General features: G+C 52.7%; 1 protein-coding gene and 2 long non-coding RNA genes across 11 annotated transcripts in view; 1 reads left to right on the top strand and 2 right to left on the bottom strand.

Moving 5' to 3' along the window:
• LETM1 (leucine zipper and EF-hand containing transmembrane protein 1) overlaps positions 1-5,873 on the bottom strand; it is a 38,665-nt gene extending 32,792 nt beyond the window's left edge. The window contains exons 1-4 of one of the 9 annotated variants that reach the window (XM_070613469.1): positions 5,446-5,495; positions 3,568-3,681; positions 2,761-2,930; positions 825-885 (exon numbers count right to left, since the gene is read on the bottom strand). In XM_070613469.1, the coding sequence (XP_070469570.1) occupies positions 825-885; positions 2,761-2,776 (77 nt within the window). In that variant the 5' untranslated portion in view covers positions 2,777-2,930; positions 3,568-3,681; positions 5,446-5,495. Of the gene's footprint in view, positions 1-824; positions 886-2,760; positions 4,508-4,957; positions 5,106-5,445 lie in introns of those variants that run through there. The other 8 variants (XM_070613468.1, XM_070613471.1, XM_070613470.1 and 5 more) reach the window with 8 other exon arrangements.
• A 61-nt stretch (positions 5,874-5,934) lies between these two features.
• On the top strand, positions 5,935-7,900 carry LOC139082411 (uncharacterized). The gene is made up of 2 exons (XR_011538384.1): positions 5,935-6,073; positions 6,739-7,900. It is a non-coding gene; the product is annotated as an uncharacterized lncRNA (long non-coding RNA).
• A 4,094-nt stretch (positions 7,901-11,994) lies between these two features.
• Positions 11,995-14,747, bottom strand: LOC139082412 (uncharacterized). The gene is made up of 2 exons (XR_011538385.1): positions 14,401-14,747; positions 11,995-14,205 (listed from the first exon to the last, which is right to left on the bottom strand). It is a non-coding gene; the product is annotated as an uncharacterized lncRNA (long non-coding RNA).
• Positions 14,748-15,288: the final 541 nt, after the last annotated feature.

Genomic DNA, 15,288 nt, shown 5'->3' with positions numbered 1-15,288 from the left:
GGAGAAGTGAGCTCCACTCTGGGTGTCTGGGGTAGGTGGAGCAAGGAGAGAGGTCTGGGCGTCCCACATCATAGGTGAGGGGTGTCAGGAGACTTTGGGGATGCTGGGCAGAGGGGATGGCAGGTGGGAGATCACAGCAGCTCCGAGGTAAGTTCAAGTCCGTGTGTGAGAGTGGACACAAAGTGTGGATGCCACTCCCTCCAGGAAGACCTCCACCCTTGCAGCAGTACCATGGACCTCCTACCACAGGGAAGGGCTAAGTCCACCACACTCTAGATACGTTCCCAGAACCAGGCAGGGGTGAGCCCCGTGGCCAGCACCAGATCAGCAAGATGCTCTGTGAAGGACGGAATGTGGTGCAAGGAAGGGTCTGTGTGTTCACTGATGGAGCCCAACATCGACAATGTTAGCTGGCACTTTCAACGTCTTTTTGCACAAGTGGAAAATGAAAATCCACTGAAAATTAACTGAGCATGGAAAAGATCTGTCACAAGAAATACATAATACTATATGTAGACTGTGGTTACCACTGCATGTTTTAAAAACCAGAATATAAGAAAAAAGACCAGAATAAAATACATCAAATTTTAATAATATTTGTAACAGGTACTGGGATTATGAGCGTTCATTTATTCTCCAAAGATTCACCACTATACATATATGGTCATATATTTCAAAAGGAAAAGAAAAAAGTTTAAAAAAAACAAAAACAAAGAACAGGAAAGTAGGAGATACTGTCTCCCCCAAAATCGGGAGTCACAATCACTTGAGCATTTTCAGGCTCCCACGTTCAAATAGATGGAAAGTGACATTTATTTACTTACACGCGGCTTATCAACCCCACGGTGTTGGCACAACTGAGACAAGCACGATCCCCCAGACTACCTATGACAAAAACAAAGAAAAAACAAGAAAATAAGTCTCAAGCCAGGCGCTTTATACTGATATCGTCTTTTAGAGTCTGAAAGAGTGCTGATTTCCTTTGTAGAGTAAGTTTCTGGAAGCCTGTTCTGAGTGTTGGAAGGTTTCAGACTGTTGCTAAGTGAAGGGTCTGCCTCAGTTAGCAATATAGTGTCTCAGGGTACCCCTTGGGAAGAAGGGGAGCCTGAGGTAGGGCTGGCTCCATGCACCCCAAGTGTGGGCACTGGACTGCATCAGCGGAGGGTCTGGGGAGCATGGGCCTGTGGATCTCCCTGGGTGAGACCACTCCCATTTGCTCCAGCTGGCTCTGGTGGGCAGAGGCCAGGGTGCATATAACCCCCAATGCACAGACAGCCCCACAGAGCAAGCAAGGGCCCCACCCCAATGACCCAATGCCCTCCCTGCCCACATGAGGGGGTGAAGGCAATGAGAATTACTGGAAAAATAAAGCCAAGAGTGAGCCATTTCTTGGATAAACAATATTAACAAGTGTATGCATATTTTTAGGTTTTTGATGTATTCTGACACTTTCCCTAACTCATTCTACTTTCCAAAAGCATAAATTCAGAGTTCACTCACATGACCAATATTCAGGCCTACTTGTGATCAAACTTGGTGCTGGGGCAGCTTGTGGAAGGGACAAGACAGATATTGGGGGTGGCGGGGCCACAGGTGCCATCCCAACAGGGTGTCAGGCAGCTTGAGGAACTAGGGGGGTGTCAGGCAGCAAGCCTGGAAAAGCAGGATGGCATCATATAAGACTCTTCAGGCAGCAGGAGTGCCCACAGCAGGTTTGAGTTGCTGAGAGCTCACTCTGGGAGCCCGTGTGAAAAGGGAGGAGAGAAGACGGACAGGGCAGGGGACAGGTGCCAACTCCTGGACACCCTTGGAGCAAGCCAGGCAGGGTAGACCCAAGCTGCTCCCAGTGGACCTTCTGGGGATAAGGACTTCCACTTGTCACTACGTAATTCAATAGGAGGCCAGTGTCATCATGGGTAACTCTCACATCCTGTGCAGAAGGCTATTCCCATCAAACACTAAATTTGAGATCTTGTAATACAGGTGACAGCCTGGTTTTAAGTTGGGAGCTGGGCTCCTGAGTGTTCAGTCACCATGGTTTATAAAGTAATCTTTTATGTTTCAAATGTCACATTCTCAGTTAAAATTAAAAAGCAACTGGCAAAGAGCACACCTGGCCCTTCTCACTCCAGCTGAGGACCTGCCCACATTGTCTCCCAAATAGAAGCCTTCCCCGACCTGTGCCTGTCCCCTCCACCCCTGCCCTGGGCCAGCCCCTCACCTCAAGAACTTTGATCAGAAATGGCTCCCTGCCCCATGTACTCCCCCCACCCCCAGCAAGCAGACAAGCTGTCACAGCTCCCAGAGCTCCCTGGCCTGCCCCCCATCTCTAGGCTGCGTGAACTCACATCCCCTCTGTTCTACATGCTCTCCTCACTCTGAAGGCTTCTGCCCCCAGACCTCCCAGGAAAGCCCCCGGCGGGGCTTCAGGCTCTGTCCTACCCCCTCCGCCAAACAGATGTGGGCCAAGGGCCACTCCCTCTTTCTGGAAGCCCTTTTTCTGGTCTTTTTTCCAACAACCAATTCATCTCCCCCATTGCGACACCAACTGGGTGTCCTACAATTCAATTCTGACTCTCTCGGGCATGAATGCAGACCCACAGGTTAAGAGCTCTGGCCCACAAGACTGAGACACCAGTTGCAAGTAGGGTCCCCAGGCTACCCACACTTTGGCCAACTACAAATTTGGGGGTTCCCATGACACCCTCAGTTTTGATAATTTCTGGAATAACACAGAACTCAGGAAAGTGCTCTACTTACTATTACAGTTTATCATAAAGGATACAGACGAACAGCCAGACGAAGAGGCACATAGCACGAGGTCCGGAAGAGTCCTGAGTGTAGGAGCCTCTGTCCCCGTGGGGTCGGCATGCGCCACCAACCCAGAAGTTCCCCAAGCCTCCCTGTTCAAGAGTTTTTATCTTCATTACCTAGGCGTGATTGAATATAACCTTGGCCACTGGCGAGCCAACTCAGTCTCCAGATGCCCTCCCCTCCCTGGAGGCTGAGCGTGGGGCTGGAAGGTCCAACCTTACAATCACAGGTTCTGCCTTAGCATGAACTCAGGTATGAGGAAAAGGGGCTCGTTGCAAAGAACAAAAGACATTCCTATCACTCGAGAAATAGGAAGGGTTTTTAGGAGCTCAGCCAAGAGCTGGGGACCAGGGACAGAGACCAAATACGTTTCTTTGTATCCCACACCTTTCTTTATCTAGCTTCCAGGAGACCACACTCTCCAGGTTCTCCCCCAAGCTGCTCCTGGCAGGTTCCTCTCTACCACTCCTCCAGATCCTCCCCAGGCACTCTGTACCTGAATACCTGCGGGTACATGAGACCCAGAGGTCCAATGGCACCTCACATTCAAGAGTTCCAAGAACTCCTGGACTCTCCCAGCCTGCTCCTCCTCAAGTCCTCCTGTCTGTCTGCTCTCACACCCGGTCCTTGATGAATCTGGTCAGCCCACCTCTACAGAGCTCTAGCCCACTCCTAAGTATGTGCCCCACAGAGCAACTTCCTCCTAAAGAGCACGGTGTGGAGAGGCGGAAAAGAGTAATCCAGAGCAGAGACCTGCAGTCACACCTCAGGCAGGTGAGCAAGGTCAACGTCGACTGTGATAAATCACATTGCAAGCAGGCACCCTAGACAGGATGTGATAAGGACACTTCATCTCTGTGGTCTTCCCTACAAAACCCATAACCATGAGAAAAACATCAGAGAAATCCCAGTAGAGGGGCATCCTACAACATATCTGACCAGTCCTCCTCAAAACTCTCAAGGGAAATCTGAGAAATTGTCACCACCAAGAGGGAACTAAAGTGAAATAGAGACTAAATGTAACGTGGTGTCCTGGATGGGGTCCAGGGACCTGGGACAAAAAAAGGACATCAGAATAAAGTGCATGCAGATAAAAGAAAAGTACATAACAGAAAAAGAGATCAGAGTGGTGTACGGGACAGAAAAAAGGAAATCCGAATACAGCATGGGCCTCAGCTAACAACATCAGGCAGCACTGGCTCACCGCCTGTGACAATGAGCCACACTTAAGCAAGATGTTAATAAAAGGGGAAACGTGCACTAGATAAGGGCCGCCGTGCCCAGCCAGCCAGGAGTGTCATTTCTGAGGGTTCAGGGACCTGCTCCCTACTGTCCCTGGGTCCTGCAGGCTCTGGATTCTCTGTTGGTCCTACAGCAAACCCACTCTCTGCCCTTTATGTCTGTGTAATAAAGAACAGTGATAACTTCAGGAAACATTTGTGTTCCTGGAATGATACAACCACAAAGCAAATTCAGTTAATTTCTCACCCATAAACATGCTACAGAAAAGTGAAGGGGCCAAAGTACTATTATCACCACCCTTAACAGGCAAGGGATACAGAGAGAGCTCTGACAGCAGAGGGAAAGGCTAAAAGCTGGACCGGACACCCAACAGTTGACACACAGTCAGTTCTTGCTGCTCAAATCCTTTTCCACAGCTCCAAAGGTCTAAGCAGCCAACCAGCCATTATTGCTAAAAATTAGAAGAATCATGGTTCTTAGAATGCCTTTGCAAACTGTAAAGCATCTTGAAGTATATCATTTTACTTGAATCTCTCAATCTCAAGGGCAAGTTTTATCTTTACTTGGATCTTAAAAATAAGGAACAAGCTCAGAAAGGTTAATCTAAAAAGAGAAAAATAGAGAGAGGGAGTGAGGGAGAGTGCCACAAGACTACTCGTGGACTCCTAAGGGCCCGAAGTTTATGTCACAGCTAGGGTCACCGACGCTCCAGGTACAACGGGATCTGCCCCAGGCCATGCACCGCAACACCTGGGGGCTCTCTATGGAGGCCCGATAACAGCATAAGGGAATCAGCCCCACAGACGTCTTGCCAGCCCGCAGGGCCTGCTCGCCAGCGTCTGCCAGCCCCCGGCCGTCTCATCTCAGGAGCCCTCGTGAGTGGGCGCCACGTCCCACCCACCTCAACCACGAGAGGAGCGCCGAGACCATCCTAGGGCGGACCGTCAGAACTTTCCCCGCTCACGACGCAGCGGCCAGCAGGCGGGCGACTAAGGTCACAGCGCGCGTGAGCCACGGGCGCCGCCCGCGCCGGCCGCCCCGCGCGCACTGCCCGCACGGCCCGGACGCTCACCACGCCCCGGCAGCGGGCCGGTCAGGGCGGGGTGCAGGGCAGGGCTGCCCAAGGTCCCTGCTGGGCGTTGCCCCGGCCCGGCGTGACCCCAGCCCCGGGCCGCGTCCGAGCACCCCGACCCGCCCCGGGGGCGCCGCAGGGCTGCCGGGCCGACGCCCTCTCCGCTCCGCCCGTCCTGGCCCCGGCTCCCTGTCCCCTGGGCCCTGCACCCCCGGCCCCTGTTGTCCCCACACCGACCCTGGCCACAGTCCTCCCCCGGCTCCAAGCCCCGACCCCGGCCCCGTCCCCCGGCCCTTCTCCCCTGGCCACCAGCCCACCTCCCCGGCGCCGGCCCCGCGCCGTCGGCAGAGCGCGGGCGGCTTACCCCTCGGGGCGGCGGCGCGGGGCGGCGGGAGGCGGGCGGGCCCACGGCCGCGGCAGCTCCTCAGTAAGATGGACGCCATGTGCCCGGCCGCGGAGACCGCTCCGACCTCCTGCTGCCTCCTCCTCCTCTGCGGCGGCCGCGGCTCCTCGCCGGTCCGGCGGCGCCTGGGCCCCCGCGTGGACGGTTGAGGGCGGCGGTTGGCTCCCAGCGACAGGCGCTCAACTCAAGGGCCCGGCACCGGCGGCGGCCATGCCCCGGCACGGACGTCCGGCGTTACAGGGCGGGGCGGCCGGGCCGCCGCTCCCATTGGGCCCCTCGGGCGCCCGCCGCCGGCCAGCTGAGGGGCGGGCACTGCGGCCGACTACCGGTCCCGGCGTGCCCCGCGGCGGCCTCGCCCGCCGGACTTGCGCGGCTGCGAACTACAAGTCCCGGCGAGCACCGGGCGACCTGACCCTGCGGCGTGCTGTATCCTGGTTTCCGTCGCACCTCCCGCCGCCCGACCCCGGCGCGACGGCCGCGCACGCTGAGGGAGCCGGCGGCGCATGCGTGGCGGGTCTTCGCGCGTCCGAGCGGCGGCTGCGGTATGCAACGGAGCGGGAGCAGGCCCGGCACCGATGGGCGGAAAACGGCTCCGGGGACGTTTTGGGGAGGGTCCCTCGGGGTCCAGGGCGGTGCCCCCAACACAGATCCTCCCTCGCCCGCGCCTCGCCCCCTCGCCCTCCTGCGCTGGCCTGCCCCACCCCCAGTCCGCGAGGGGGACGCGGGGACCCGGCTCGGGGCCTCCGGGATTCCCCCCTGGGCTGGGCCGAGCCCGCGGGTCCGCCCCGCCGAGCGCTCAAGCACCTGCTCGCAGAAGCCTCTCCCCCGAGCCGGGAGGGAGAAACCAGGCAGCCGTGACCTTTGAGCCCCTCCCTTCCCTTCTCTAAGATGGGGTCACATTCGCGACGGGCGTGGGAGGGTCGATGAAGTGATGCGGGGAGAGCAGGCTGGGGTAAAGGTGGGGATCGGCGGCTCCTGAGGTCCACTCCCACCAGCCTGCACCCCAACCCAGTGGCGCCAGGCCCTTCCCCGGCCTCGCCACGCCGCTTCCCACCTCCCAACCTTTGTTCCTCTCAGGCCTCTGCCTAGAAGGTCTTTTCCATCCTTTTCGCCCCATCTGCCTGTCTTGTTGACTGATGTAATCCCAGGGCACCTCTTGGTGAGGTTCCTGCAGCACACACTCAGTGCATATGTGTTCTCCGTGCAGGAGCAGGTGCAGGAGTTCCTGATCCCGTCAGGCTCCCCCATCACTCGACCCTCACCATCTGGAAGAAGTAGCCTGCCTGGAGTGGTTTTCCTGAACCCTGAACCAGAATTGCCAGTTGCTGGACCGGGATGGGCCTGGAGTCCCCATCTCAGGTGGGAGAAGGTGGCTCTGGTTAGTGCAGGGCCCTTTGGAGATGACATGAAGTGCCTGTATTGGGACTGGGCAGTGAGCGCATTAGACGTCAAATGTAGAGTTAATCTAAGCACACATATGCACATATGCATGAAATCCAGGCCTCCACTGCCGACAAATCATAAAGCCAGGCTTCTTTCTTACCTATCCCCTAGGAGTCAAAGGGGGTATAAGGAAAGACAGTCCTCGTTGCCCCAACCAGGTTAGGCCTGTACCAGGGCAGACAGGCAGTCAGGGTCAGACAGGACTGGGCTTTTAATGCCCAAAGTGTAGGAATATGTCCTAGTACTAGTAGCTGACATTGGCCCTGAGCTCCCAAGGACTGTCCCAAAGCCATCCAGGGGCAGGGAGGGAGGCCCCACAGAGCGGGCAAGAAAGCTGATCCCTGACAATGCTCACCGGAGATGGGGCTGAGCAGGAGGTGGTGATCAACTGAAAGGCAAGAGTGTCTTTGCAGGACTTTGAAGGACACCGGGAGGCCCCACCCGCCTTTGTATTGCCCAAGGAGCTGGGTGTGAGGAAGTGTACAACATTGCTCACCAGCCCTTGGGATGACTCACCCCTGGCCCAGCCAGGTGGGGTGGTGTAGGGGCACTAGCTGGTGTGCCCCCTTTAAAACCATGTGTCCTTGAGGCTCCTGTCTGGGCTATGTGCCAGCACTAACGATGATAACAGTCCTGGGCTTGGCCAACCCAGCTGCTTTCTCATGGAATAGTTAGCACAAAGACCCTCGAGGTCTGAGGAAACACAGAGGCCCTCCAGTTGGGCGGGGGGAGGGATGTCTCTGGTCCTGGGAATGCAGGTCATAGACGGATGATCCCCCTTGGCAAGCACACAGCCTTTGTTCCTCTGCCTACTTAAACAAGCTTCTCTTGGGGGGCAGTAGCCGTGCACAGATCTATGTCCAGCTGGCTGCCCCGGGACTCTCTCCCTGTACGTAAGTCCCAATAAATCTGCACGTCTTGCCTGCTGTCTCTGGGTCATTTCTTCCGTCTCTTGGTACGGTACCCTGCTGCCTTAGCCCAGCTGGGCATGTGGACCTACAAGTGGGAGAAAGGAGCCAACAATAGGATCTCCATAGAGGGGTTGGTGCTGTGTTGGGGACTTTTGGGCACCATGTGTGATGCTCTCTGCAGCCCAGGAAGGGTGGGGTGTTAGAAAAATTCATTTTTAAACTGTCAAAATAGCTTTATTGGGTTTTCTGATTATTTAAAGAACATGTGCTTGGTGTAGCCATTTCAAGTTTATAAAAATAAGTGTAAAGAAGCAAGTAGAAGTCCTGCATCTCGAATCCTTAATGCCAAATGAATGGCTGCCTTCCTGTCCTGCATCTCTTCGTGCAGCAGTCCAAGTGCACAGAATCATGGCGTAGCGGGTATGTTTTAATGTCATGGATTCTTTTTGCTGTTTTCTTTCTCTCTTTTCTCTTATTTTGGGGGATCCCTTTTCCTCTTCCCTATGCTCCCCACAAATCATACATAACCTTCCATAGTCGCTCTGCGTTTATACAAGTGGCAGAGTCAAGAGAAATAGGGTGGGATGTCCAGGCAGCAGGAGTGCCCCAGTTAGGGAGCTTAGAGAATCAGGTTAGGGATGAGGTTATGGGTGAGATTAGGGACTGGGTTAGGGGGTCAGGTTAGAGGTCAGGGTACCAGAGGAAAACTTGGCAGGGCTGTGTGGTGTACTCCGGCCATGCTCAGGTACAGGGCAGGCAGAGTTAGATCTGACCAGGGTGGGATTTTGCCCAGAAGTGTGATGAAAGAAGAGAGGAACAGTGGAGTCCAAGTGTGTGCAAGAGAGGAAAGGAGAAGGAGGTAGGGGCATCTTGGGACAGTGAAAGGTGGCACAATCACTGGCCTGTATGGCCTGCTGGGCCTGAAGGGAGTTTGGAGTCAGGTACCAGAGCAAGCAAGCTGGCAAGAGAGGGATGCTCACAGCAGGGGTGGTGGGTGGCTTGCACTTACTGGCCAGGCAAGGGCGAGGGTGTGAGCCCAGAAGACCCTAAGGTGAGGCTGGAGGGCAAGGTCCTCGCAGCAGATGGGCCAGGATGCCTTTGAGCACCTATGGGGGAAGGCGTGCTTTCCTCTAGCTGGAAGCAGCCTTAGCCAGGCATATGCAGCGGGAGGAGCCGGGGTTGGCCTCCAGCCCTCTCTCCCCGCATTGCGACAACCTGTGTGCCCGAGGTGGTGGCCCTGGGCTGGGACGCGAGAGGGATGTGCCTTTGGATCTTGAAAACCCAAGAATGGTGTCTGTGGGACTGAGGTTGAACCTACTGGCTCCCCACAGCAACACCCATTCTCTCTTTACCTTTTTATAACAGAACCCTGGTTTTACTGGGGTTACTGGAAAAAACACTCTATTCACTAGCCTCTCTTGGAGCTAAAACTGGGACTTAAGGGGAAAGGTCTTTACAGAAAAGATGGCCCCTTGACCCTTCTGTTTTCTTCTGCCTGCCAAGCACTGTGGGTGATGGAATGGAAAGAAAGGAGCCTGGACTGCCAACCTCGGACTTGTTTTACATAAGAGCAAGAAAACATCTCTCTTTTCTCAGCCATTGTTATTTGAAGGGGTTTCTGTATATAAAGCTGAACTTAATCATTACAAATTCAAGGACAGACCCTTAGAAGCTGGATTGCTGGGTCAGCATTACTGCAAATGTATATTTTTGTAAACCTGTAGAATTAAAATTTTAGTTTTAAAATTAAAATTGTTTTACTTTTACTTCAGTATATGTAAAGTGAAGGAAAGTGCCCAAGTCCTAAGTGTACGGTCTGAAGCATTTTTCCATTATGCACACACCGGTGCGGGCCCCACTGCAATCAAGGCAGGAGGCTGCCAGCTCCAGAAGCCTCCTCATGCCCCTGCTGACATCCCCCCTTCTCAGAGATGACCTCTACTCTGGCTTCTACCGCCAAGTCACGTTTGTCTGTTTTTCCCCTTTGAGAGTGTGCTTAAGTTCAACATTTGGAAACAGTTTTCCAAAGTGGTTCTACCAGCTTCCCCCACCGCCAGCAGAGTGGGAGTCACTGCATAGCCCCATTAATCCTTGCTTTTGTAGTTATTGTGATTGTAATTCTGGAAGATGTGGGGTATATTGTGGTTTCATTTTGCATTCTTTTCATGACTAAGAATTTTGAGGCACTTTTTTTTCCCCTGAGGAAGATTAGCCCTGAGCTAACATCTGTTGCCAGTCCTCATTTTGTGTGTGTGTGTGTGAGGAAGATTTGCCCTGAGCTGACATCTGTGCCAGTCTTCCTCTATTTTATACGTGGGTTGCCACCGTAGTATGGCTGACGAGTGGTGTAGGTTGGCGCCTGGGATCTGAACCCACAAACCTGGGCCGTGGAAGTGGAGCACACTGAACTTAACCACCAGGCCACGGGGCTGGCCCTTGAGGCACTTTTTCATATGATTTTGACCTTTTGGACCTCCTCTTTCATGAAGTACCTGTGTAAGGATAGTTTTTGTCTATTTCTTTATTGGGTTCTCTGCCTTTTTCTTATTGATTTGTAAGAATTCTTTGTATATTCTGGATATCGGACCTTAGTCAGATACATGTATTTCAAGTATTTTCTTCCGTTCAGTGGATTACTTTTTCAACTCTTAATGGTGTCTTTTGATGAATAGAAGTTCTTGATTTTAATGATTTAATCTCTTTTTTGGTGAGTGCTTTTTGTGATTGAAGAAATCTTTGCTACCCCAAAGTCACGAAGATATTCTGATATGTTTTATTCTAGAAACTTAATTGTTCTGTCTTTCACATTTAGGCTTATGACCATTTGGTATTGGTGTTTGTTTGTTTTGTAGGCTGTGAGGGTGAGATCGAGGATTATTTTCCCCTCTGGGTACAACATAGATCCAGTGCCATCTCTTGAAAAGACCACGTTCCTCCTCCTTCTGTAGGCAGAATAACGGCCTCCAAAAATGAACACATCCTCTCCTAGTTCCAGAACTTGTGAACATGTTGCTTCACAGAAAAAGGGATTTTGCAGAGGTGATTATATTAAGGATCTTGAGACAGGAGGTTTTCCTGGATTATCCAGCTGGGCCCAATGTAATCATAAGCATCCTTAGAAATGGGAGAGGGAGGCAGAAGTGAGGGACAGAGGGAGAACAGACTGCCGAGGAGGAGGTCAGAGCGATGCAGCAGGAGGGAGACTGGGGCAGCCATTGCTGGCTTCGAAGATGGAGGAATGGGCCTGAGCCAAGGAATGCAAGGGCCTGATGACACCTCAGTGTTAGCCCAGTGAGACCTGCATCTGATTTCTGACCTATATAACTTTAAGATGATGTGTTGTTTTAAGCCACTAAGTTTCTAAGAATTAGTTACAGAAGCAAATAACTAATATAACCCAGTGGATGACAGTGGCACTTTTGCTATAAATCTGGTGGCCATGTATGCATGCCACTCGATTCTGTTGCTTGGGCTTCCTGTTTATGCTTGAGCCAATACCAAGCAGTTTTAGTAACTGTAGCTTTATAACTTCTTTTGCTATATGGTGCTGTCAGACCTCCAGCTTGTTCTTCTTCAAGCTTGTTTTGGATGTTCTTGATGTCGTTTGATGAATGAAGTTCTTAATTTTAGTACAGTCAAATCTTTCCTTTGATAGCTAATGGGTTTTTTCTCCTGTCCTTTTAGAGAAATCTTCCCTGACCTAAGGTCAGAAGGGAATTCACTTGTATCTTCTACCTAAAGATTGAAATATTTTCTTTTACTATTTAAGACCTTCATCCATCTAGAGTTTCCAGGAACCTTTGAATGTAGTGTGAGATACAAGCCCAACTTCATTTTGTACCCTAGAGATAACATAGCCCTTTCCCAGGCCTCCTGATTGAACAGTCCTTCCTTCCGCCCAGTCTGCCCTGTCCCACCGTCCTATGTCAGAGTTCCAGCACATGGGAGTGTATTTCTGGACTCTCTCTTCTTTTCCCTTCTCTCTTGTTGACCAGCTGTTCCCTGTACCACCACCCAACTCACGGTTGTCCCAATTAGAGGCACTGTCGTCCTGAAGCTAACAAGGCCCCTGCACGAGACCCTGGCAAGTCAGTGTATTCACATGGGTATTTTCTTTTTGGTAAAGTTTGCAGAAGTGCGATATTTTGATTGCAATTGGTTAAGACCACTGTCTGTGTCTTTACCGCTTGTGCCTCTGGTTTGACTAAGAAGCGCCTACTTGTGGTTTGCATCCCAGCAGGCTGAATCCTGCTTGGGGTTTGCTGAGCTTCTTGGATGTGTAAGTCAATGTTTTTGTCAACTTTGGAAAATTTTTGGCCATTATTTTGGCAAGTACTTTTCTCTGTCCCAATCCTACCTTTTCCTCCTCAGGTTCCAGTCCATATTGTTAAACCCTTCACTATTGTCTGTCGCGTGCCTGAGATTACTTATTTTCTTCCTCATTTTCCTCTCTGTTCTTCAGATTGGATAATTACTGATAGTCTGTCTTTATGTCCACAGACTCTTTCTCATGTCACCTTCAGTCTTCTGTGAAGGGTGCCAACTGATTTTTTCGTTTCAGTTATGCACTCTCCATTTCTAGAATTTTCATTTGGTTCGAAACACCTTCCATTTTTCTGTTGAGATTCCTTTTCTCTTCACTCATTAAACTACATTTTCCTTTAATTATTGAGTATCTTGAAACAACTGCGTTAAAGTCTTTACCTGTCAAATCTAACACTGGATTCAGGATTGGTTTCTATTGATTGTTTCTTTCCTTGATCATGGCCACATTTTCTCTTTTCTTCGCATGCCTAGTGACTTTGTATTGTATATTGGTTGCTGTGGATGATATGTTGTAGAGTCTCTAGATTCTGTTATCTTCCACTGAAAATGACAATGTGCCCTTTCCAAGGCCAGACCACTAAAGACTCTGCAGCTTCTGGCGTCCTCCCCTTTGCATTCCCCCTCGGGGGGAAGCCAGTCCCCATGTTAGGAGGACACTCAAGCAGGCCATCGAGAGGCCCCCATGGGGAAGAAATGAGGCCGCCTGCCAATGACCAGCACCACCTGAGTAACCATTTTGGCGGCCCATCTGCAGCCCCAGTCAGGCCTTTAGATGCTGGCAGTCCTGGGCAACATCTTCTCTGAGACCTCATGGGAGACCTTGAGCCAGAACTGTCCAGCTCACCCACTCCTGAATTCCTGACCAAAGAAACTGCATGCGATAATCAATGTTTACTGTTGTTTTGAACCACTGAGTTTGGGGTAATGTGACACGCAGCAGTAGATAACTAAGACAGGATGTGTCTGGAGAATGTTTGCTCTAGGATGCAGCCCCAGGTCCCAGGGTCTGGATCCTGGTGTCCCAGCTGCATGCCAGGGACATTCACGGTCTTGAATGACGTCTCCACTCTGGCTGGGCCAGAGCTCCCATGGCAGTTGCTCTCTGGTAAATCTGGGGGCCTCATCCTAAGCATGTGCAGCCCAGTCCTCAGCCAAGGACAGTGGGACATCTGAGATTCCTCGACACACTTGTCTCTCCTCCAGTGCACTCCCCACAGATTCCAGCTACTATGTCACTGCCCCCTCAGCTCAGTGGGACAGCGTGTCCTGGTAGGACTCCATTGCCCTGTGCTGTGGTAGGAGACTGCCCGCAAACATAGAGCTGGGGTGGTCAGGGTGTACCTCATGAATTTCCCTTCCCTGGGAACGACAGTCAGCAGTCTCTGTTTCCTACCTGAGACTGGCTGCCTCATCTGTTCTGTCCACGTGCCAGCTGTTTACAGTGGGAGGGCCAGTCTGGTACAGCTTCTTCGTCAGAGCCCGCAGCGGAGGCCTCAATCAGATTTGCTTTTAAAAGAATCCTTCCACATTTGTGGGAAAACTAGTGAGTTCTGAGTCAAGTCTGGAATTTAGTTAATGGTAATGGACCGGCGTTGGCTTCTTAGATTGACAAAGCTATCATGGAAATGTAAGGTGTTGATACTAGGTGAAACCCGCGGGGGGAACTCTGTATTACCTTTGCATCTTTTCTGTAAATGTAAAATTATTCCAATAAAAAAATAATAGAAAGGATCCACCTGGTTGCAGGGGTGGTGGCGGAGAGGGCAGGCTTGGTGTCTCTGCAGCTGCCAGCCAGAGTGGCTCTGAGTGGCTGTTCCTGCTGTCTCTGGTCAGTCTCCCCACTCAGGTTGTGAAGCCAGTCACCAGTCCAGAACAGAAGCGGCCCAAAGCGCTCCCCAAGCTGTTTCCGACGCTTACATCTCGCTGCAGGCCCAGAGCTTAGGAAGAACTTTTATTTTCTTCTCTCTGCTGTTCTGGGTTTTAATTTCCTACAACTTTCATAATGAGAAAAAGAAGAGCTCCTTTAGTACAACACAATGTTTCTTTAACCAAAGGCTGAGTGAATAGGCAGTGGTGGCAGCGGGCCCTGCCCTGGGTGGTCCTCCATCTGGGGCAGGCCCCGCGGAGGATGGGGGAGAGAGGCCGCAGGAAGGGTGGGGCGGCATGGCGAAGGACGCCCATCTTCTCACCTTTGCCCTCGGTTCTCAGGCATCTCTTCCTTTCCTCCGAGGGACCCGGACCTGCAAAAAACAAACAGCTCCCGGCCCCGGGGCGTGGGGTCCGAGGCAGGAAAAGGAGCCGCGGGCGGTGGGCGGGGCCGGGCGGCGGGCGCATGGCCAATGAGGCGGGCGGGTCACTGTGGGGTGGGGCCCGGCGGCGGGAGCCCGGCTGGTGACCGGGCAGGTCCCTAACCCTGATGCCCCAGCAGCCAGGCCTGGCCTCCGCATCCCTCCACCAGGACGTGCGAGCGAGCCTGCCCAGCCGCACAGGCCCTGCCCGACTCCCGCCCCCGCCCCGGGCGTCCCCCGTGCGTTCTGGAGGGAGGGCAGCTGCGCAGGAGCGAGCACGCGCTCTCAGGGGAGGCGGGCTCCGACCCAACGCAGCCCTTCCTTCCTGCAGGTTGTACAACCGGTTAAGAGAGGTGTTGTAGGCTGAGTTGTGTCCCCCCAAAATATATGTTCAAATCCTAACGCCTGTGTCTGTGAATGAGACCTTATTTGGAAAAGGGTCTTTGCAGATGTAATGCAGTTAAGATGAGGTCATTAGGTGGGCGCCAACCCAACGACTGGTATCCTTCTAAGAGAAAACAGAGACAGGTGGAGACACGGGAGAAGGCCACGTGAAGATGGAGCCTGGGAGTGGAGTGATGCTGACACGAGCCAAAGAAAGGCGAGGACTGCTGGCCACTAGAAGCTGGAAGGGGCAAGGGAGGCAAGGAAAGATTCTCCCCAAGAGCCTTCGGAGGGAACTTCTGGAGAAAGTAGGATTCCAACTAAGACCTGCCATGGGAGGGGAAGAGAAGGGGGAAGTTCAGTTCGGTATCTGCCCAGGGTGGGTACCTGTGGCTGTCCAAGGGT

The sequence above is a fragment of the Equus przewalskii genome, chromosome 3, assembly GCF_037783145.1.
Source record: "Equus przewalskii isolate Varuska chromosome 3, EquPr2, whole genome shotgun sequence".
Classification (NCBI taxonomy): domain Eukaryota; kingdom Metazoa; phylum Chordata; class Mammalia; order Perissodactyla; family Equidae; genus Equus; species Equus przewalskii.
Note: the sequence above shows the minus strand (reverse complement) of the source record. Positions and strands in the feature narration are given on the sequence as shown.